The 24,644-nt window shown below is 33.9% G+C and overlaps 1 protein-coding gene across 1 annotated transcript in view; it reads left to right on the top strand.

Moving 5' to 3' along the window:
* The window catches only part of GABRA2 (gamma-aminobutyric acid type A receptor subunit alpha2), a 127,314-nt gene extending 106,389 nt beyond the window's left edge, over nt 1-20,925 (top strand). The window contains exon 10 of the mRNA XM_001372420.3: nt 18,931-20,925. Within this exon, the coding sequence (XP_001372457.1) occupies nt 18,931-19,236 (306 nt within the window). The 3' untranslated portion in view covers nt 19,237-20,925. The remainder of the gene's footprint in view (nt 1-18,930) is intronic.
* Nucleotides 20,926-24,644: the final 3,719 nt, after the last annotated feature.

The following is a 24,644-nucleotide window of genomic DNA, read 5'->3' as shown; positions in this document are numbered from 1 at the left end:
TTAGATTTTCAAAAATAAATAAAGTGTGCCTTAATCTGCCAAGTGTACTCTGAAAGACACTTTTGTGCACAACTGTTACTCAACTTCTCATCTTGTTTTGTGGTGAAAACAATTTTTTTCTGGCATTTTATCAATTAAAATTTTTTCTTTAAATGGGACTTGTCCCCATCTATTGAAAAATGTAGGTCTTGTGAAAATTAAAAATAGTGGTAAAATGCATTTTGAAAAACCTATTTATCTTTTTATACATACATATATATGTACAGATATATAAACATTTTATTGCCACTAATAGATCAGAGAGAATTTAGCGTACTACTATAAAAGTTCACAATCCCAAAATCAAATGAAAAACCTGTTCATTAGAAGGGTTTTCTATGTGTATGCACAACTGTGTGTATGTGTTCTATGCACTAAATAATACATATTCCCCCAAACATTATTTCCCAAATAGTATATTTCTCTCTCATTTAGCATCACCATTTTGTACTATCCAAAAAATGTGTGGCTATTAGATTTCTTATAAATGCACTGCTTCCTAAACAGACAATTCAATATATTTTTAAAACAATTCAATTTCTATTAACAATGACACCAACTTCTTGGGAAGATAAGAACAGTTGTTATATTCACATTATTTAGCAAATAGACCAAAGGACTTCTGTGAAATTTCTCCTAGTAATATGTTAACTTTAATGTATTTGGTTGGTGTCTTTTTCCATTAATTAATTTTTTCTAAGTTTAATTGAATATTGATCTACTTTAATTAATATGCAATTATCCTAAGAATTGAATATTGCTATTGATTTTTTTGTTTTAATACATACATATATATATATATATGTATATATATATATATATATATATATGCCTGAAGTTTTTCTATGCATAATAGTTTGGGCAATATATTTCCTGTGGCCTGACACTCTGGTTTACCCATATAGGAAATGTTATCCATACATGCATCTCAGTATACTCTCATGTATTTCTAATGTTAGATCATTGCATGTGGCATTAAGGAATTTAAAGATTTATGGTGTATGACACAAAATGATTTTCTTAGAGCCAGAGTTCTTAACATTTTTTAATCTTATCCTTATTTGCAAGGCTGATGAAGCCAATGATATCTTCAAAATAACATTTTAAATGCACAAAAAATAGGATTCCCACGGAAGTTTATTATACTGAAATTCAGTTTTCAAAATATTTAAGAATAAATTAATAGACCACAAGTTAAGAATCCCTGTCAGTAAATCATCAAAGATTTTTATTTTGAGTTCTTATAACAAAATATATGTTCCATTACATGAATAGGAAAATATATGTCCTGACTTTTTACCCTCATAAGGAAATAATTTACAAATTTCATTTAAATTCTTAGTTCTTCATTGAAAATTACAGCCCAGTTCTGAGATGTTTAATGAAACTTAAACATAGCTCATTCTACTTAAATTGCTTTCGCAAACTTAGAAGTTTTAATGAGGAAACTCTTGATGAATTTTGACTCACTCAAGAAAAGACTTATGGCTTAACTTGTATATCTTGATCCTTCAGGAAAAAGAGAGAAGAGCAGGCAAGGCTCTATGGTGATCTTTATCAAAAGATATAAAGATACTTGATATCTGTGGTTTAGGATACATTTAGGATTTAGCTTGCATTGCAATATTAGGATCTTGAGTGAATAAGTTTTCAACCACAACAGAAAAAAAAACCCTCTTCTATATAGTAGACCAAGAAACAAAGTTAGGTTTCCTGTAAAATTTAAATTTCTAGCAAAGAATTTTACAAGCATGGAATTAGAGGTGTTCCAAAAAAAAAGAGAGTAGAATGAGGATACTAGTCAGAAAGTTATCTATTTAGGATAAATATACCTGTCATAGTTACAGAATAGCCTCAAAATATCTGAGTAATTTTCAAAAAATAGAAAAGAAAAATATCCAAGTATTTAAATTATTATCTAAATTGAGTAAGGCCTGAAAATTGTGTTAGAATATGAAAATCATTCTGACTCTAACATTCTGCAATAGGATAAGGTTTACAAGTAAATATTTGGCAAAATATGGTCAATTTTTTGCATTTTTCTGCTCAATATTTTTAATATTTACTTTGTATTTTATTCATTGTTTTCATTTCCCCTTATATTAATATTTATGTCAACACATTTACTCCATTTAGGTATCTTCTAGGGTTGATGTATTCATTTAGAAGGTAACTGCCAGTATCCATCTTTTTGTCACTTGTATATATGGCATGTGCCTTTGTGATCATGAAGCTTTTTTTTAATGATAATCATTTTACAGATGTGGAAACAGAGGCTCAGAGATATTAAGTGATTTATCCATGGTTATACATCCAGCAAAATGGCAGAGACAATACTGAAAACCAGATCACATAACCCCAAATGTAATAGTCTATCAAAAGTAGAAATTCATTATGCCTTGCTTGCTTGATTTCCCCCCACAGTGGTCTAGCATTCTTAAATATCAGTTGTGATTTAGAGTACCAGATAATGTCTTTTTCCAACATTTGTACTCAGAAAGCATAAGTATCTGTGGCTCAAGGCATTATTACCCTCTTGTTTGTACCTACTGAAACCAATTACCTAATAGGGATGGATATTAGATTTAAGTGTATCTGTCTGTCAAATCATGAATAACAAATGCAACTCTTACACAATCATTGAAGCCCTACCATAATTGCATGGGGAAACAAGTAATATTTTTCATTTGTTTCCATTTTAGTTTTCAAACTGAATGAATATTCTTTCTGGATATTAATTTAGCAGTCTGACATATGAAATGAATTTTTGAGGCCTCAGTCAATCAATCAATCAATCCCTCTCCCTCTCCCTCCCTACCTCCTTCTCTCTCTCTCTCTCTCAAAGGGGAAAGAAAGCTTCAGTATAAGTTTATCATTGTCTGTTTAGGGTGATTTGTGCAGTGTTTCAGCTTTATCCATACTAATTATGTGGTGCTCTCATTAATGGAAAATATTTATTACAAATGTAATAAAAATTAGCGTCTTTATCTGAAGTAAAAAAACATTATAAAACCATATGTGTCAAAATTTTAAAAATATTTATATGTTAAGTGGTATCAGTTCATAGCAATATGAGGTAGTAGAGGACAAGAACTGGAGAGAGGATGAATTCACTTGGTCTCAATAAGGTAGCAAATTCTTTTCAAGCTCATCAATACTTATGTGGTGAGCCAGAGAAGGATCCAAAGATTGATGATTATATTCATTTCATATTAGGAGTACTTTTCCACTTGTAAGCTTAAAAATCAACACATAATAACTCCAAATATCATATTTTATAATATTTAATAATAATTAAAATAAAAAGCTAGAATATAAAGGGAACTAACTCAGCCATGGTATTGAGAAAAGAGAGAAAATGGCAGAGTTCCCAAACTTAAAAACCATATTCATAGGATGTTATATGGACAAAGGGAAAAGGATTCTGGGAGATGAAGTCCAAGTGTGATCTTGTGGGGAGAACACTCTCCCCAAAGAGATCATTTTTAACATAACCAACTTATAAATTGCAAAAAGTTGTAGATAAAAGGAAAAGAGAACAAAATCAATGATTGCTAAGCACATTGACAAAATACCATTTAAAGGTGGCAATGTCCCTTTCTGCATAAGAGTATACATACAAAACAAATGCATTCAACAACCCACAGTTGAAATCACCACATCCCAAAGTTCATTCTTAATCTTCTGGTGCAACATGTGGTCTCTGCAGGCATCTTCATGGCTCCTTCTCCAAACAGTTCACTTTCAGGATTTGAGGAGGAAGCAAGTTTCTTACCTAAAATTACTCTCAACAGAATTTAAACTTTGCATTTTAGGCTAATAATACATTCCCCCCTGAGGAGGATATTGACAAACACAGGGGTCACTCAGGGATGCATGACTGTTATGAGGTATATGAATTAATTGGCAAAAGAAATCAAAACATCAAAAAATCCAAATGAAAGAAAAAATAATTTCTGAATGAAATATAGAATATCAAAGTATCATTTAAAAATTCTAAGTAAATGAAAAATAAACCTTTTACAGGTCCTTGAATCAGGGCCCAATTAAAGTGATTTATGTCACATAAGCCTGAGGTGTCAATTATGCACTTACCCAATCAATTCAGGATTACAGAAAGTTTGCCACACTATAAAAGACAGAAAAGGGACCAGATATTTTAGAAAATGGGAAATAGCATTCCCTGGTCTTATTTTACCTTATCTCTAGGAGATTCTGGAATCAGGATGCCAGCCAAAGTGAGGTACTTGGTAAAATGTGGGATGAGGAAGACCTGCCTTTGACATATTTCAAACAGTCACCACCCTGAACCTCAAACAAGTTCCAGTCCTCTTCTCTTGCCTCAAAATTTCATCAAAACCTCTGGCATTGATTGGTCTCTTTGGCCTTGTGCTCAATGGGCACTATGCAGGTTAGCTTTGTGCTTCTTTGGCCCTGTATAGTATTCCCTTCTCCTGGAATCAGACAAAATCATTCAACAAAGTCACATAATTATTTCTATTACCTAAAGCTTTTTGGATATGCATTGACATTAAGGTTACTGTACATTTTTAAACTTACCCTAGTGCTTTGTTCCTCTGATGGAAAATGGCTAGGACAGGCTGGAAACCCATGTTGGGAGGAAAGGATGGGGGGAGGCAAAGGGATTTATACATCACCCTCTGCACAGGACCAAGAAGGTGCTTCCAAACTCCAAACAGCTCTGAGACCTCCCAGCACACCTCAGCAATAGGGCAGCCAGGGTGGGAGCAAGGGACTCAGCTTCATGCACAGCAGTAGCTTGTGAACTGCAGCAGCAGCAGCAGCAGCAGCAGAAGCAGTTGGAGAAAACATGGCTTGCAAAATTCATTTAGGCTATCCTTTTCTTAAAGGCTTAAATTTTCTTTTGAGAATTCTGTCCCAAAGGGTAGCCATAATTGTGAGCTTGACTTCTCGGGACTTCCGGTTAAGATGGTGGCTTAGAGAAAGCTAAAGCTCAGATCTCCGGAAAACCCTTCCCGACCGATCTCAAAATATAAGCTCCTAAGGCGCCGAAATTCAAAACGATCAACAGCACAGACCCTGGGAACCCTCCTCCTGGACCTGGACCCGGTTCAAAAGGTACGGCTCCCCTCAAAAGCCAGAACCCGAGATCCCTCGGACCTCAGGGGTAGGAGCGCAGAGTCCAAGGCTCCCGGAAGCCGCAGCCCGGCCGGGCTCAGAGAGCAGAACCCTCAGGGCCTTCTACCAGAGTCCCAGTGAAAGTTACTGCCTGGGGCTTCCGTTGCAGAGAGCTGGTCGAAACAACAGCAACCCTCAGGGCGGGCAAGACAGCCTCACGTGCTGGATCCTGCTATCCAAGTCTCAGTGAAAGTCCTTGCCCTAGAGCTTGGGAAAGCTGCAGCCCATCCCCCCACAGGCCCACGAAACAGCCTCACGGCCAGCGATTCTGAAGGCAACTTCCTGAAAGTGAGCTGGGGGGAGAGTGTGGCCTCGTGGTCCGACCCTTCCATTCCAGCTCCAGTGAGGCATATTCAGTTTAACCCAGGGAAAGCTCTTAGAACCAACATCTGCCCAGGACTAAAGCCTCGGATCACCAGAGATAAGAAAAGCTAATCCTCCACATTCAGAGATGACAAATTCCACAGAAGCACAGAAGCCCCAAAATACCAAGAAAAATAAGAAGAAAGGGGCGACTTTGGACACATTCTATGGAGCCAAAATACAAAATACAGAGCAGATAGAAGAAGATATACAAGAAAATTCTCCAAAATCTTCCAAAGGAAATAGAAACTGTCCACAAACCCATGAAGAATTTGAATCAGAAATGACCAAAAAGATGGAAGCCCTCTGGGAGGAAAAGTGGGAAATAATGCAAAAGAAATTCATGCATCTACAAAACCAGTTTGACCAAACTGTAAAAGAAAACCAGGCTTTAAAGCAAGAACTAATAAAGCAAAGCCAAAACACCAAGAAATTAGAAGAGAACATAAAATATCTCACCGACAAGGTGATAGATCTGGAAAATAGAGGGAGAAGAGAAAATTTAAGAATAATTGGACTCCCAGAAAAGCCAGAAATAAACACCAAACTGGACATGGTGATACAAGATATAATCAAAGAAAATTGCCCAGAGATTCTAGAACAAGGGGGCAATACAGCCACTGACAGAGCTCACAGAACACCTTCTACACTAAACCCCCAAAAGACAACTCCCAGGAATGTAATTGCCAAATTCCAAAGCTATCAAACAAAAGAAAAAATCCTACAGGAAGCCAGAAAAAGACAATTTAGATATAAAGGAATGCCAATCAGGGTCACACAAGACCTTGCAACTTCTACTCTGAATGATTGTAAGGCATGGAACATGATCTTCAGAAAGGCAAGAGAGCTGGGTCTCCAACCAAGAATCAGCTACCCAGCAAAACTGACTATATACTTCCAGGGGAAAGTATGGGCATTCAACAAAATAGAAGACTTCCAACTTTTTGCAAAGAAAAGACCAGAGCTCTGTGGAAAGTTTGATACCGAAAATCAAAGAGCAAGGAATACCTGAAAAGGTAAATATTAAGGAAAGGGGAAAAATGTTATCTTCTTCTTTTACTCAAACTCTCTTCTATAAGGACTACATTTATATCAATCTATGTATGCTAATATGTGGGGAAAATGTAATGTATAAATAGGGGGTAAAGAAAGACCAAATAGAATAATGGTTCTCACACAAAGATTAACATGGGAAGGGGAGGGGAAGAAAACTCCTAAAAGAAGGAGAGGAAGGGGGGGGGTTACTTAAACCTCAATCTCAGGGAAATCAACTCTGAGAGGGAAAAACATCCAGATCCATTGGGATCTTGAATTCTATCTTACCCAACAAGGGTAAGGAGAAGGGAAAACCAAGGGGGAGAGGGGGAGAGGGAGAACAAAAAGGGAGGGAAAGAGAGGGGGGAGGGGGAGGGAAGAAAAAGGGAGGGACCAAAAAGGGAAACATCAAGGGAGGGGACAAGGGGCACTGATTCAAAGTAAATCACTGGACTAAAAGGTAGAGCCGAAGAAGAAAAGGTTAGAATTAGGGAAGGCTATCAAAATGCCAGGGAGTCCACAAATGACAATCATAACTTTGAACGTGAATGGGATGAACTCACCCATAAAACGTAGACGAATAGCAGAATGGATTAGAATCCAAAACCCTACCATATGTTGTCTTCAAGAAACACACATGAGGCGGGTTGACACCCACAAGGTCAGAATTAAAGGATGGAGTAAGACCTTCTGGGCCTCAACTGATAGAAAGAAGGCAGGAGTGGTAATCATGATATCTGATAAAGCCAATGCAAAAATAGACCTGATCAAAAGGGATAGGGAAGGTAATTATATTTTGTTAAAAGGGACTCTAGACAACGAGGAAATATCATTAATCAACATGTATGCACCAAATAATAGAGCACCCAAATTTCTAATGGAGAAACTAGGTGAATTGAAGGAAGAAATAGACAATAAAACCATACTAGTGGGAGACTTAAACCAACCATTATCAAATTTAGATAAATCAAATCAAAAAATAAATAAGAAAGAGGTAAAGGAGGTGAATGAAATCTTAGAAAAATTAGAATTAATAGACATATGGAGAAAAATAAATAGGGATAAAAAGGAATACACCTTCTTCTCAGCACCACATGGCACATTCACAAAAATTGACCATACATTAGGTCACAGAAACATAGCACACAAATGCAAAAAAGCAGAAATAATGAATGCAGCCTTCTCAGATCACAAGGCAATAAAAATAATGATTAGTAATGGTACATGGAAAACCAAATCTAAAACCAATTGGAAATTAAACAATATGACACTCCAAAACCGTTTAGTTAAAGAAGAAATCATAGAAACAATTAATAATTTCATCAAGGAAAATGACAATGGCGAAACATCCTTTCAAACCTTTTGGGATGCAGCCAAAGCGGTAATCAGAGGCAAATTCATATCCCTGAAAGCTTATATTAACAAACAAGGGAGAGCAGAGATCAATCAATTGGAAATGCAATTGAAAAAACTTGAAAGCGATCAAATTAAAACCCCCCAGCAGAAAACCAAATTAGAAATCCTAAAAATTAAGGGAGAAATTAATAAAATCGAAAGTGATAGAACTATTGATTTAATAAATAAGACAAGAAGCTGGTACTTTGAAAAAACAAACAAAATAGACAAAGTACTGGTCAATCTAATTAAAAAAAGGAAGGAAGAAAAGCAAATTCACAGCATTAAAGACGAAAAGGGGGACAGCACCTCCAATGAGGAGGAAATTAAGGCAATCATTAGAAATTACTTTGCCCAATTATATGGCAACAAATACACCAATTTAGGAGAAATGGATGAATATATACAAAAATACAAACTGCCTAGACTAACAGAAGAAGAAATAGAATTCTTAAATAATCCCATATCAGAAATTGAAATCCATCAAGCCATCAAAGAACTTCCTAAGAAAAAATCCCCAGGGCCTGATGGATTCACCTGTGAATTCTATCAAACATTCAGAGAACAGTTAACCCCAATACTATACAAACTATTTGACATAATAAGCAAAGAGGGAGTTCTACCAAACTCCTTTTACGACGCAAACATGGTACTGATTCCAAAACCAGGCAGGTTAAAAACAGAGAAAGAAAACTATAGGCCAATCTCCCTAATGAATATAGATGCAAAAATCTTAAATAGGATACTAGCAAAAAGACTCCAGCAAGTGATCAGAAGGATCATTCACCATGATCAAGTAGGATTCATACCAGGGATGCAGGGCTGGTTCAATATTAGGAAAACCATCCACATAATTGACCACATCAACAAGCAAACTAGCAAGAACCACATGATTATCTCAATAGATGCAGAAAAAGCCTTTGATAAAATACAACACCCATTCCTATTAAAAACACTAGAAAGCATAGGAATAGAAGGGTCATTCCTAAAAATAATAAACAGTATATATCTAAAACCAACAGCTAATATCATCTGCAATGGGGATAAACTAGATGCATTCCCAATAAGATCAGGAGTGAAACAAGGATGCCCATTATCACCTCTACTATTTGACATTGTACTAGAAACACTAGCAGTAGCAATTAGAGAAGATAAAGAAATTGAAGGCATCAAAATAGGCAAGGAGGAGACCAAGTTATCACTCTTTGCGGATGACATGATGGTCTACTTAAAGAATCCTAGAGATTCAACCAAAAAGCTAATTGAAATAATCAACAACTTTAGCAAAGTTGCAGGATACAAAATAAACCCACATAAATCATCAGCTTTTCTATATATCTCCAACAAAGCTCAGCAGCAAGAACTAGAAAGAGAAATCCCATTCAAAATCACCTTAGACAAAATAAAATACCTAGGAATCTATCTCCCAAGACAAACACAGGAACTATATGAACACAACTACAAAACACTCGCCACACAACTAAAACTAAACCTGAACAAATGGAAAAACATTAACTGCTCATGGATAGGACGAGCCAATATAATAAAAATGACCATCCTACCCAAACTTATTTATCTATTTAGTGCCATATCCATTGAACTACCAAAATACTTCTTCACTGATTTAGAAAAAACCATAACAAAGTTCATTTGGAAGAACAAAAGATCAAGGATATCCAGGGAAATAATGAAAAAAAACACATACGATGGGGGCCTTGCAGTCCCTGACCTAAAACTATATTACAAAGCAGCAGTCATCAAAACAATTTGGTACTGGCTAAGAAACAGAAAGGAAGATCAGTGGAATAGACTGGGGGAAAGCGACCTCAGCAAGACAGTATACGATAAACCCAAAGATCCCAGCTTTTGGGACAAAAATCCACTATTCGATAAAAACTGCTGGGAAAATTGGAAGACAGTATGGGAGAGACTAGGAATAGATCAACACCTCACACCCTACACCAAGATAAATTCAAAATGGGTGAGTGACTTAAACATAAAGAAGGAAACCATAAGTAAATTGGGTAAACACAGAATAGTATACATGTCAGACCTTTGGGAGGGGAAAGGCTTTAAAACCAAGCAAGATATAGAAAGAATCACAAAATGTAAAATAAATAATTTTGACTACATCAAACTAAAAAGCTTTTGTAAAACAAAACCAATATAACTAAAATCAGAAGGGAAACAACAAATTGGGAAAAAATCTTCATAGAAACCTCTGACAAAGGTTTAATTACTCATATTTATAATGAGCTAAATCAATTGTACAAAAAATCAAGCCATTCTCCAATTGATAAATGGGCAAGGGACATGGATAGGCAGTTCTCAGATAAAGAAATCAAAACTATTAACAAGCACATGAAGAAGTGCTCTACATCTCTTATAATCAGAGAGATGCAAATCAAAACAACTCTGAGGTATCACCTCACACCTAGCAGATTGGCTAACATTACAGCAAAGGAAAGTAATGAATGCTGGAGGGGATGTGGCAAAGTAGGGACATTGATTCATTGCTGGTGGAGTTGTGAATTGATCCAACCATTCTGGAGGGCAATTTGGAGCTATGCCCAAAGGGCGACAAAAGAATATCTACCCTTTGACCCAGCCATAGCACTGCTGGGTCTGTACCCCAAAGAGATAATGGACAAAAAGACTTGTACAAAAATATTCATAGCTGCGCTCTTTGTGGTGGCCCAAAACTGGAAAACGAGGGGATGCCCATCAATTGGGGAATGGCTGAACAAACTGTGGTATATGTTGGTGATGGAGTACTATTGTGCTAAAAGGAATAATAAAGTGGAGAAGTTCCATGGAGACTGGAACAACCTCCAGGAAGTGATGCAGAGCGAGAGGAGCAGAACCAGGAGAACATTGTACACAGAGACTAATACACTGTGGTATAATCGAACGTAATGGACTTCTCCATTAGTGGCGGTGTAATGTCCCTGAACAACTTGCAGGGATCCAGGAGAAAAAAAACACCATTCATAAGCAAAGGATAAACTATGGGAGTGGAAACACCGAGGAAAAGCAACTGCCTGAATACAGAGGTTGAGGGGACATGACAGAGGACAGACTCTAAATGAACACTCTAGTGCAAATATTATCAACAAAGCAATGGGTTCAAATCAAGAAAACATCTAATGCCCAGTGGACTTACGCGTTGGCTATGGGGGGTGGGGGGGGGAGGAAAAGAAAATGATCTTTAACGAATAATGCTTGGAAATGATCAAATAAAATATATTTAAAAAAATAATTGTGAGCTTAAAATTAATATACAATAACTCCAAATATTATATTTTATAACATTTATTGATAATAACTAAAATTAAAAGCTAGAGTAAAAAGGGATCTTACAGACACAGTCATAAGAAAAGAGAGAGAAAAAGGTGTAGTTCCTAAACTTAAAAACAATACACATAGGACACTACACTGATGAAGGGAAAATGATTCTGGGAGATGAAGTCCGAGGATTCAAGATTTTCTAATTATACCCTCTGAAATCAATTGCTTATTTATATTAGTTAGCACACTGATAGGCCTGCATCCTTTCATTTTACTAGATTTAAAATTCTCCGAATTCCCCAAGCTTACATGGATTCCATCTTCTATGATTCTTCTTTCTATCTGTAAAGTTAATTAAAGGTTCAATTCCCATCAATTTTCTTCACTGGTAGATATATTTAAAGAGAGTGCTCAATTATGCAGTATAAAGTGTTACAGATAATTTTTTTATGGTTGAGACTGAATATATTATTTGATGGTTGCCAGGGATTTAAATTCTAAATCCCAATGAAATACTCAATTCAGAATGGAATTTTATGGTTCTTTATTTACAATAGCAGGAAGAAATTAAGAATGAGGGAGAAAGAGGGAAAAAGGGCAGAAGATCTACTCTGCCCTGACCTGAATCAGGGGGAGTTCAGAGACTTCAGCCAAGGGGCCATCCCAGAAGGTTAAATCTAGCTTGGCTTCCAGCCACGAGGCTTCCTCCAAGATGAAGGGCCTCCTTGGAGACTGGTGCCTTCAGAAAGTCAGGGAAAGAGGATTCAGCTTTAACACTCACCACATGGTCACCTAAGGGAAGCAGTCTCAGGTCTCCACACTCCAGCCCTCCAAGTCAAGAACCACCCCAAAAAGCTGTCAAATCCCTCTCATAGAAATTGATTATATAGGCAGTTCTTTACATTACTTCCTGTGTCTCACATGTACCAATTATGGCTTAAACTTGGCTTAGGACAGCCTAGGGGGTCAGTCAGTTGTTTCTGATTTGTCATTTGCTAGCACATGTGGGTGACAGACCATCCTCCTCTACATTTAATCCTTAAGTAGGGGTGTATACATTCCTGGTTGCTAAAATTCTACAGACTAAGCAGGGTGGAGTAAATCTAAAATTCACAAAAGGTGGCACAAATTGTTTACTTATTCTTTGAACTATTTATCTATGATAAATCATGGAAAGTATTAAAGAAAAAATTCCTTGGACATAAAAAAATATATTCATAATATCAATAAATATCAGATAGTTCAGTCATGATCTTCACCTAAAAGAATATTCATGCACTTTTTCTTTGTTTGATGTTGTCTTAGATTTGACTTCCCATGGGTATCAATATGCTATTGAAACACTAAAGTATTTTCTATTGGCAAACAGTTGTGATATAGGAAATGAACAGGAGTCATGAAGTGCTGGTAAATATGGGTAAGAGTAGGTAGAGTTTTATTTTGTAGGAGTGAATATCAAAACTGTTTGCCATATTCCATTCAAATGATTTCCCTTTCATATGCCTTATGGGAATTCTGGAAATATTACCACTTCTTGTAATCTTTTGCTATATAACCATTTCATATATCCCAAAATGAATTTAGTGATTTTTAAAGTATGCATATACCTGCGATCTTTTAGATAGTGTTGACTATTCTTAAAGTTCTCTTTTTTCCTAAACTTTTATGACCCCAAACCATTTGCTTTTTCTTTCTTATTCCATATTATACTCTCCCTGCTTTCCTTTCTGGATCTTCTTTAACTTTTCTTTTCTTTGAGAAAAAAAAATACTTCTTAGGAATCAGACTTGCTCCTCCTTTTCACTCTCTTCTTCAGTAATCATATCTACTTAAATGACTTTAACACTAGTTGATGCCAAAATCTTCATCTCCAGACCACATATTTCTCTGGGAATTCACACCTCAATTTTCAGGTTTCCTCCTGGGTATACTTTCTGAAATATACTGAAAATATTTTGAACTCTACAGATCCCAAAATAAATTATCCTTTTTAATTTTAATTTTAAATTCAAAGCTGTCATCTCCTGAATTTTCATTTTTCACCCATTGCCCAAAGCTTGCAATCTTATTACTTCTTTTTCTCCTCTCAATGATTTTCTAGTTCATTCAGTGACAAAAAGCCATTTATAGATCATAGATTTTTAAGTTGTAAAATATTGTAAAGTTCATCCATTTCAACCCCACTTTTATAGGATAGCTACTGAAGTATAAAGAAGTAAAGTTATTTGCCAAAGTCACATGGTTAGTAAGGGGCAAACCTGAGATTTAAACCCAAGTCCTCTGATTTCCAATCAGTGCTTTTTTCCAGGAGACTATATCTCTCAAATATGACTCCTCTTCAGAAACACCGAAGAAAAACAACTTCTTGATTACATGGGTCGAGGGGGATATGATTGGGGATGTAGACTGTAAATGAACATCCTAATGCAAACATCAAAAACATGGAAATATGTTCTGATCAAGGACACATGTAATACCCAATGAAATTGTGCATTGGCTAGGGGAAGGGGTGGGGGGGAGGGGGGGAGGGAAAGAATATGATTCTTGTAACTAAGGAATAATGTTCTAAATTGACTAAATACAATTTTCAAAAAAATATTACTCCTCCAATACCACTCTTCCCATCTTAGTCAATATTTTTATCACCACCTGCATGGACAATAGATCATTATGTCATTTTAAGCTTACAAAATGTTTTTCTCTTAAGAACTTAAGATGTGAAAGTATTATTATCCCCACTGTACAGATGAAGAAATGGTTGTGCCAGGTTTGTGACTTGCTAATGATTATATTTCTAGAGAGCATCTGACTAAGGGTGCACATTCATATCTCCTGACTCCAAGTCTAGTATTCAATCTACTCTGCTATTCTCACTTAGTTTCCTAATTGGTCTCCTTGGTCCCTCTCTCCCCATACTCCAATAAGTTCTTTAAATATCTAGTAATTCAATGGATAGAATGCTGAGCCTTGAGTCAGAAAGACCCTACTCCATATTTAGTCACATATACTTCCTACCTGGATGATCCTGGGCAATCCATCTAACCTCTATTTGCCTTAATTTCCTTATCTATAAAGTGAGGATGATAATAATCGCATCCATATCCCAGGAAAAAAATGATAGAATGATTGCATTTAGTACAGTATCTGGAACAAAGTAAGGCTATTTTACTACTTAGTTTTTATTTTTGTCCATAATTTCAGCTATTATTGGTTAATCTTTCATATATATATATATATATATATATATATATATATATATGAAAGATAAACTGATTATTTCATTCTAGTGCTCAAAATTCTTGAACATTTCCAAATTACTCACTGAAAAAAACACAAATACATTATGGTAGCATGCAATCTACACATCCCCTTATAACTTGGAGACTCCTTACCTGTCCATTCATTTCTCATAGTATACCCATATATGTAGCCTATTCTCTAGACAAAATACCAACTTTTTCATACCTCTTATGTGACTTTGGGCAAGTTAATTAACTTCTCTTGGCTTCTTTGTACTAATTTGAAAAATTAGAATTAGGATAGATTATCTTTAATGATCCTTCCAGTATTTTACTTGTTTTGTAATTTTAAAATAGGAAGAATTAGAGACAAGATCATATAATAGGCAAAGTATGTGACTTGTTATCAATGACTCTAGGGGAATAAGCATTTTATTTTATTTATGCCTACTATGTGCCAAGACCTGTGCTAAACTCTGGCAATGCCATAAAAGGCAAAAGTCAGCCCCTTCCTTCAAGTTGTTCATAATAAAATAGAATAGACCCCCCTCATATATGTATATATATATATATATATATATATATATATATATATATAAGAATTAAGAGGGTTTAGAAAGGCTACCTGTAGAAGATCAGATTTTAGCTGAAACTTGAAGGAAACTGGGGAAAGAAGTAGGTTGAGATGAAGGAGAACATTCTAGGCATTGTAAAACTAAAACAGAGAAAATACCTGACTCATATTCACCTCTGTAAATTACTAGGTGTGTGTCCTTTGGTCACTTCTCATCTCTGGGCTTCCATTTCTTCATCTGTAAAATTTCACACTTGAACTGAATAATTATAATTCCTCCTAGCTCTATGACTATGATACCAAAATCTGACTAGAAGATCATGATCTCAGCATGATATATATGGATTCTTTCAATAGTCTGAGATGGAGTTGAGCAGAGACTTTTTTCAGTAGCTCCTTGATAAATGTGTGTTTGCAACATCATAAGAACTGTACTATGTTCTCTAGAAAGGACTATTTTTTTCATATGGAATATAATTCTTTTGATTCATTAAGAAAAATCAGAAGAAAAAAGAATTTGGAACTCAAACTGTTTAAAAAGGAAAGCTAATTTTTGATTACAAGTAATTGGAAAAAATAATTGAAAAAAAAAAGCTAAGACAAAGGGCAGAATTAATGTTAGGTATACAGAAGCCAGGCCTCACACACTGCTATGCATTGGGAATTTGCTAACTTTAGGGAAATAATCCTTTGCTCAGTAACCTCATATGTTTCTCTTATGTTTTCAATAGCAAACTGTCATGTAAAAAACAAACAAAAATAAACACCCCCCCACTAAAAAAGCCCTTTAGAATGGAGTTTCAGGAGTATTTTCATCCTAGTTCTACTATTAGCTAGCTCAGACACTTCATGTCTTTGTAAATTAGTTTTCCTAACTAAAATAAGGTGTGAAGTGGAATGGGTTTAAATGATCATTAAAGTGGCTTTCAACTCTAAAATTTGTGAAAATATTGTGGGCCACATGCTAACTTGCATCAATGAGTAGAGTTTTAAATTTATGATATATTCTTCTTATTGTCACTATTATTTTTACTTCTTGGTTTCAAAAATCAGACTTTAGTTTGCCACCAGGATACAGGTCATGCTCATTGTGGTAATCAGGCTTTTTCTGCCTTGAATTAAGTCCCTTGGTGATTTAGTCATTTAAATGATTGGCATTTTTGAACATATACCCAGAGGCCTTGATATAGCAATAAACAAAATCTCAATATATTCTGAATCCTGTAAGACATCATTTTAAAAATAGAAAATAGAATTTAATTATGGTGGATTGCACCATCTTTTCATTCTGCTTCGGTGAAAACATCAACATACTCTATAACAAGAATGCTTTAAGTTTTCACTTCTTCAGTGTCTATGAAGGTTATACTATAATTTCAGAAAGATTTTTAAAAATTGAAATAGCATACATTATGAATTATCAAAATAGGGGAACAAACTGCAAAGCTAGTCCCCTTTTCTTTCTATTTTAATGTTAGACTAAGTATAATGAGCACTGGTATTTATATTTATTGCCTTAAACATAGTGATAATTGATTTAAGTCCCATGAACCCTGTTGAAATGAATTTAATCCACTTATATATATGTATGTATATGTATATGAAACACCTTAATCTTAGATTAATTTGGGTACAGTGGGGTTCATTTTTCTTTTAAAAGCAAACATTATTATCAGTTTTTAAAGAGAACTAAAGATTTAATAAATATAAACTATTCTGTGGTTGAGTACTTGGTTGAGATACATTGAAAATAGCATTTCTTTGTTTTATTAATTTAAAAAATGTTTTTTTTTGTTGCTCTCCTTTAAGGAATTTCATAAAATTTAAAACAGCAAGCAAATGTTAGGTCTATGCCATATAAGAAATTTTCCTATCTTTTTCCTCCCCTTCCATTTTTTGAGAACATGGATTCATTACAAATCTCTGAGGCCTAAGGCAAAATATGTATCTTTTGTGTATAGTTTGACTTTTAAAAGGATTCTTTGAAGCAACTATGATAATAAAGTGATAAAGTAGTATATTCTGCCACTTAGAAGAGAATTCAAAGGTACAAGTAGTTGGACTACTCATGCATATTAAAAAATACTAAGATACTTTTTTGAAATGTGCTATTTTTGTCTCTATGACTGACTAAATATAATTTGAAAAACTTTTATCAGGGTTAAAGGAAGGTTTGATTAAGAACAATCCCTGTGTGAAAGATTTCTTCAGCACAAGAATGAATTTAGCTAGGATTGGTTTTGTAGGTGGTAACAATTGCCTCCCAATTCAGAAAAGTCTATGTCATGATTTATCTAAAAAGATATCCTTTTTATTATTCAAAAAATGGCATTTTAATGGTGATCTTAAAAAAAAGAAAATAATGATTTTCACACAGAAAATAGGATGTAAAAAGATTGTATGTGAAACCACCACTCTCCATTCCATGCAGCTTGCTTTATTTACAAATATAAAATAAGTTCAATGCTTACTTTCAAAGCTGCCTTCCTGCCTGTTATTTCTTCCTTTGGAATCTCTCTGATTATTTTTGTATATTAAAATAAATATTAGCTATTTTCATTTTTGTTTTTGGGGGGTGGGGACATAAATATTAGTACCTTCCTTTAGCCTCTTCATAAACACTTTTCAAAACATATTCATTTTTTAAAAGTGTTTCTTTAGAGTATCAATGAGTATAAATGATTGATATAGCTATACTACAGGGAAAGTAGGCAATATGCCTATATTGACATCAATAGCTTATTTCAGTAGCTCAGAGATATCATAATTTGAAAGAGTATTATAAAAATGTACAAAAAGATTTATTTTGATAAAAATCTTTGCTGATATTAATATTAAATTTATAGTCATGTAAATGATACATATATATTATAATTGTTATTTTGAGGTATAATTTTGCTCTTAATTTTTGTTGGTCACATGAATTTGTAAAGGAAGTTCCTTTGAGCATACATATCACATATTTGCCTGCCCATCTAGTCAAATCTTTTCTATGCCTTCCCATAAATGACATGCAACAGACCTATTCAACGTATTGGAAGTCTTCCTAGATTTTCTCTCAAATCAGGAGATAGAAGTGAATCACAAAAGCTCAGATGTATCTTGTTCTCCCCACATGCCTAGCCCATACACATTCTCTACTGACATTATTCTGATGACATATTTCACTTATTCTTTCTTCACGGTTGCTCTTTTTTACTTGCTGTAGCTTACTTGCAATCTACCATGTACCTTTCTATTACCTGCTGTGTGAGATTCATTCAATCACATATTTACTCATATATTATTCAGTTTTTCCTTTCCTTGCCATCTACATCTCTACTGTGTCTTTCTCAGCAGGAAAGGAAAGGATTCTCAAAATATTTTTTTTTTACTTTAAACAATATAAACAATATAAAGAATAAATTTTCTTAAATCAAATGAGAATAAAGTCACTTTGGAATTACATATTTCTAGAATGTAGTTTCTATATCGTTTGCCCTCTTTATGACACTTAGTCAAATTCTATCATACTACAATGCATTAATCAATTTTGTACAATCACATAACTTTCTTTGACTAAAATCAAATTAGAAGCACAGTGAGAATCACTGATATATCTGTCATATACCTGGGATATAACATCTCCAATCTTTGTACCCTTGATATATGTTTAATTAAAAAGTTAGCAGAATAGCTATATATGTTTTCAAAATAAAATTAAGAATGGCCTGGACAATAAATAAGTGCTTGTGAGCAAGACCAGTTGATGAACTCTCACTACTCATTGACCAATTATCCATTAAAATGTTTTTCAAGTTTTTCCTACACTGCTTTAATTTCTGTATTTTTCAATAGAAAAAAGAGAAGGCATCTGTCATGAAGAAGAACAATGCTTATGCTGTGGCTGTGGCGAATTATGCTCCAAATATTACCAAGGATCCAGTTCTTTCCACCATCTCCAAGAGTGCTACCACAGCAGAAACCAACAAGAAACCAGAGGGAAAGCCCGCAGAAGCAAAGAAAACATTCAACAGTGTTAGCAAGATAGATAGAATGTCTAGAATAGTTTTTCCAGTCTTATTTGGTACTTTTAATTTAGTGTACTGGGCTACTTATCTCAACAGAGAACCTGTGCTTTTAGGGTTTGCTCCATCAACCTAAATGTAAAAATGTCACACCTGCTATGGATACTACAAAATGAAAATCTGCTAGATTGTTTTGCTATGTACAGTCCGACTAATAACTGCTAATTTGTGAACCAATATGTACAGAATGTATATAGAAATATATCTTATCAGTAAGTCTCCAAAGGAGGCCCACATTTGCTAATTCATGGGATCTGTAAGCAGATAGCACCCATGCCAACTGAGCCATTGCTTTTATAAAGGTATACCAAGGGAAGTTGGTTTGAAGTCAATTTCAGGTATGCTGAATCTGACCTCTATTTACTGTAGAAATGAAAATGGGAGTTCTACACAATGCATTTGGAACACTTTTGCTTCACTTAGATGCTAAGATTTTACTCATGTCTAATTTTACAGGAATGGATGGAGTTATCACTAAAAAGATAAATTTTTAAAACAGCAGTGTTTGTTCTCTGCAAATTTAACACTTGCTCTGAGCACCCAGAATCCCTGCTGATGCATTTGGGAGTTTGGCACACATAAGAAGAACATTAGGAAGCAAGATTCAGTCTCTAATTATTCTGTACAGTTTGTTTATCCATGTACATATTACAGTTTGATGGACTCAAACTTTAGATGATTCATGACCTGAGAGGATGTTAATTATGCTTAGAAATGAATGACTGTCGGAATTCCATACTCATTACTTTCTTACTTTTAGACCTTACTAGTACTTGTTTTTGAAGTAGTCATTGAACCCAACAAATTATTTTTCTTGTCAGCAACAGACAATTTAAATTTTTATGTCTCCATTTCACAAAAGAAAGTGTCTCACTCTTTCAAGTGTGTATAGTTTTGAGATTGATCAGCCAAATTATCTTGGTTTTTAGAGAGGAGAAAAAAAATTCATTTCAAGCTTTGAAGGCTGTTGAGCAATGCTGACATTCCCACTCCTCAGAAATCAATCAGAGCTTTTGTGTCCTGGAGAATATATATGAAAACTGTAAGATACTCTTTGTTCCTGTTTACTAATACAGAAAATTCTGCCTTAAGGCTTCTCTCTTCATCATTTTGGAGAAGCCACTGATTCTAAAGAAGAGGCAGGTAAAGTGGCACTTTTTTCTCTCTCTCCTAAAAGCAGCTCTCTCAGATAAGATTTAATGTAAATCTGCTTTTGTAAATTGCAACTTTACATTTTGCTGACATAACTTTACAATGGCTTTGTATACCAGAAAAGGTTTTGGTAAGAGTTGAACATTTTTTTACTTAAACTTTAAAGCATTACAGGCAATTATTGACTATTTCACATACATACACACAACTCACACACACTCACAAAAGTAGCAAGATTAGAAGCAGTTTTCAATTTTATATGAATATTGAATAAGAATGAATAAAATTCTGTTTTTTAATTTAAATGTTTTGAAAATATCCATTATGCCCTGAGACAGCTTTTAAAAATGTAATGACTCTGTAAGACTCCTAACTTCCAGGCCTCTGGACAGTCTAAAAGCCCTTTCGATTCACATGTACATTAGCAGTTATTAGTTGACTTTTTATTAAGAGATCACCTTTATGATGATGTCTTTGTAAAAACATGTAGTTGTACAGTGCCATTTCTTGCAGTTTTGTACAGTATTTGAGTCTAGTGCATAAAATAGGTATGTTCAAAAGTCAATAAAAGGAATATCTTCTCATGTGGAAAAAAAAAGCAAAAAGAACCAAACACTGTTGCTTTCATTTGCCTTTTTTTGTTTCTCCTAGTATTTTCTTCCTTCCTTCCATCCTTCCTTCCTTCCTTCATTTCTTCCTTCGTTTTTATTGATTCTCTTCTGTACTTTGCATGATTATATTGAAATCAAGGTCACAAATTCATTTTAATAATAGAACTTACAATGAAGACAAGCTTAATATTCAGTGGTACCATAGGTCACACAATATGATTGATGAGTTATTAAAGAAACCAAAGGGTGATTGATACATGATCCCAGTATGAATTTCCCTAATCCCCTTCTAATGATGCCTTCTTTATCATAAAAAAAGTTTAAAACATGCACTTTACTCAAACCTTTAATTAAAAAGAACCTTATTTTCATACTTATTTGTATACAATGTAGATCTCCCATGTAATTCAGGTATGTTAGCAATTATATGATAAAGTGTTTAAGATTTGAAGGCAAGCAATAAAAGGGGTGTTTTTCATGGTATATAGCTATTATACATTTAAAGTGTTTTTATTTGTAAATTATAAAACATGCCCTTAATTCCAAACTACCCAAGTATAAATTATAAATTTATAAATATGTATATATGTAAAATTTTTTTGTAAATAATTGGTTCTTCAAATCAACCACCACCATGAACAATAATTCTCTGTTTTTGGCAAAAAGGCTGTCCCTGCATGGTTTATTGCTGGCATCAGTCCTATATGTGAGTTTGAGCAGATTGTCTAGAATCATTATTTTCTGTGGTTTCAACGGTTGAGGATATTCTGTCCTAATTACACTGTAGTCATATCAGATGTTCACAAAATTTATTTCAGAATACTTTGTTACTGCTCTAACTTTGGTGCATGTATCTCTGTTTATATCCCTAAATAGAATACTTTAGAAGTCTAAATAGATATGGAGGAATGTTGAAATTTTGCTTGGGAGAGGTAAGAAACTTCATGGAAGAAAAGGATCCCAACTTATAGAGCTGTGAATGTGAAAATGTTATTCATCTCTAAAAAAACAAACAAACAAAGTCATAATGTAAACTAATGAAGGCATTGGTTTATTCCAAAGATAAAGACATAACCTTCAGGAAATTAGGTGTTAAATATCCTCAGCATGCTCCCTTGGCATATGAATAATAATTTCATGTATATGTATATATGATATATGCAGGTATGAACATAAAATGAAGATATGTATAATTCTCTCATCAGACAAGCCCTGCTTTGAAAAAAGTAATGAAATTGCCATTAATATTAAGAGAAGTAAATATGAATCTCAACCCTTTAGATAAGATGCCAAAATAAGATGATCAATGAAATATGCAAAACTAGCTCAATATTGGAGATAGTCGTATATTTTTCTGCTATCCATTTCCTATCACTTTAAATATACAACTACAAAGAAAATGATCATTTCATAAATTCATTAAAATCATTATTTTAATTGCCAGCCTTAATAATTTTTCAGGGGATTTTAAGATGATACTACTCCTTAGTTTCTCTGTATTTCCAGTTTGCCTCAGGATAAGATGATGAATCATCTTGAGTTATCTCTTCAGCTTCCAAAAATACAAAGATTCACATAAAAAAAAATCTACTACTCAAGAGGTTGAAGATCCTTTTTAGGTCTTACATTTGTTATCTATAATTTAGAAAGTTTAACGAGTTGTGAAATAATCCACAAACTATATGTACTTAATGTGTCATGGAGGATTGATAACCTAGGCATTAGTATACTCTGGATTATTGGCACATACGACCCAAGATAGTTATGAAGGTACCCTTCATTATGATTTTGTTTTCACTGAAGTGAGAGAAGAGAAAGAAAGAAAGAAATGTGTTAGCTTTCTTTGTGTTATCAGTTTCTTTTAGTATACTTTCATCCATGCATTCATTCATTCTACCCACATACACTGAACACCCAACATGAGTAAGGAATCATACTCATATACTCAAAGGTTTTTTTTTTAATATTCAATTGGAAGAGTACTTTGAAAGTGTCAGTCAATAATAATTGAATTGCTAAATGAATTTGGAAAACTCATCTTTCTTAACATCCTTATTAATAATCAATTAACATGACCGTTAAGTTCACTGAAAATAAAGAATAGACAAAACAATCTATTTCTTTTTCCAATCATAAACTACATTTTTATGTAATCATAAATCCATGTTCTTAAATATTCTGCCTGATTGGTCAAAATAGAAAGATTGACAATTTTAAGGAATTATCAAATAGCCTCTATTACCTAGTTCTGTCCTTTATTTTACTTTAATTGAGCTCCTGGAGCACTCCAGGGCCTCTTTTGAACTAATCGATTTAACCATAAGCCACAGGATTATGATCATCTGAGGAACTGCTTTTGGCTATACTTAAGAGTAGAATTTGTAGGGACAGTATTTTGATGTCACATCAGAAAAGATAGTTTGATGGATAGACTTGAATTATGATGGGCCATTTATTCATTATACCCTTTTTGGATTGAATGTATTACTTAAAAAATTGAAAACCTATATTTCTCATAATAGCTAGCCATATCCTTAGTACTGATGTTTTTTTTCATCTCACAAATATACATCATTCCTATATTAAATCTTAGATCAACATGTTTTAGAAATTCCATAAAAACAGAAAGAATCATAGAATAAAGAGGAAAAGATTTTAAAAGGAGGGTAAGAATATACCCTGAATGATTATTACAAGTTTAAGCAAAATAAGACCCTCAGGTTTTTTACTGTTAAAAAATAAAAGACAAATAAGTAAGTCTCTGAGCATTCCAGTATTTCAACAACCTGTTTGAAGGAATGCTGATAATTTTACCAGGAGAAAAAGAAATAAAAATCCTTTTCAAGTTCAATAAACTTGACTTAGAAGGAACTTTTGTTCTAGTAAGAAAAAACTAATGGCTTGGTAGCATCAAATAAATAGTTCAAACATATGTTGTAGTTTAACTATTTACTTAACACCATGTTTTAACCATCAATTTTTTTTGGTCCTATAGTTGATTTAAGATTTTAGGATATCAATGTGTTTAGAATAAATTCCCTTTTGGTATAAAATAGACATTCATTTCTTTAAATGTAGTCCAACCTCTTTCTTCACATGATCTAATGCCAATGCATAATCAAACTAGTAAAGAATATAGACTCTTTTATTTCCTTCTGCACATATGCAAATACCTTTCTAAAGAATTATTAATGTGCTAAGGTTTTATTCTATATGTTAGTTTATGAAGATGGAGCCTAGAAAGTAAGTAGGAAGCAAAAATTTAGAAATTCATATGATATTTAAAAAACAAAAGATTTCCTTTATGTATCTATTCAATTCTCATGTCAGTTTTACTTGAACAAATAATTATTTTTGGAAATGGTATAACTTTGGAAGAGAAACAGAATGAGAATACTAATTGTCACTGTCTTCCATAGGCTCTTGGAAGTATTTGGAAATTAGTTATAACACTCAAAACTGTCCTATCCAATTGAAATTTTCCTGATATTTTAAAATTTCTAAATGTAACAGGCCAACAGTATCACATAACTGCTTCCTAAAAAGTTCCAGAGATTATTTTGAAGAATATTTTTAAGCTTGTAGAAACTTGAGTATCCAGTTCACTGTCAAGCACCCATTCACTTGTTGGTGCAGCTGACTGTTTTGAGATCCAATGCCACTTTTTTACCATGGAATAGTATTCATAGATGTAAATCAGGAATTTCTATTTATTGTATAT

This window comes from Monodelphis domestica, chromosome 6 (genome assembly GCF_027887165.1).
Source record: "Monodelphis domestica isolate mMonDom1 chromosome 6, mMonDom1.pri, whole genome shotgun sequence".
Taxonomy (NCBI): domain Eukaryota; kingdom Metazoa; phylum Chordata; class Mammalia; order Didelphimorphia; family Didelphidae; genus Monodelphis; species Monodelphis domestica.
Note: the sequence above shows the minus strand (reverse complement) of the source record. Positions and strands in the feature narration are given on the sequence as shown.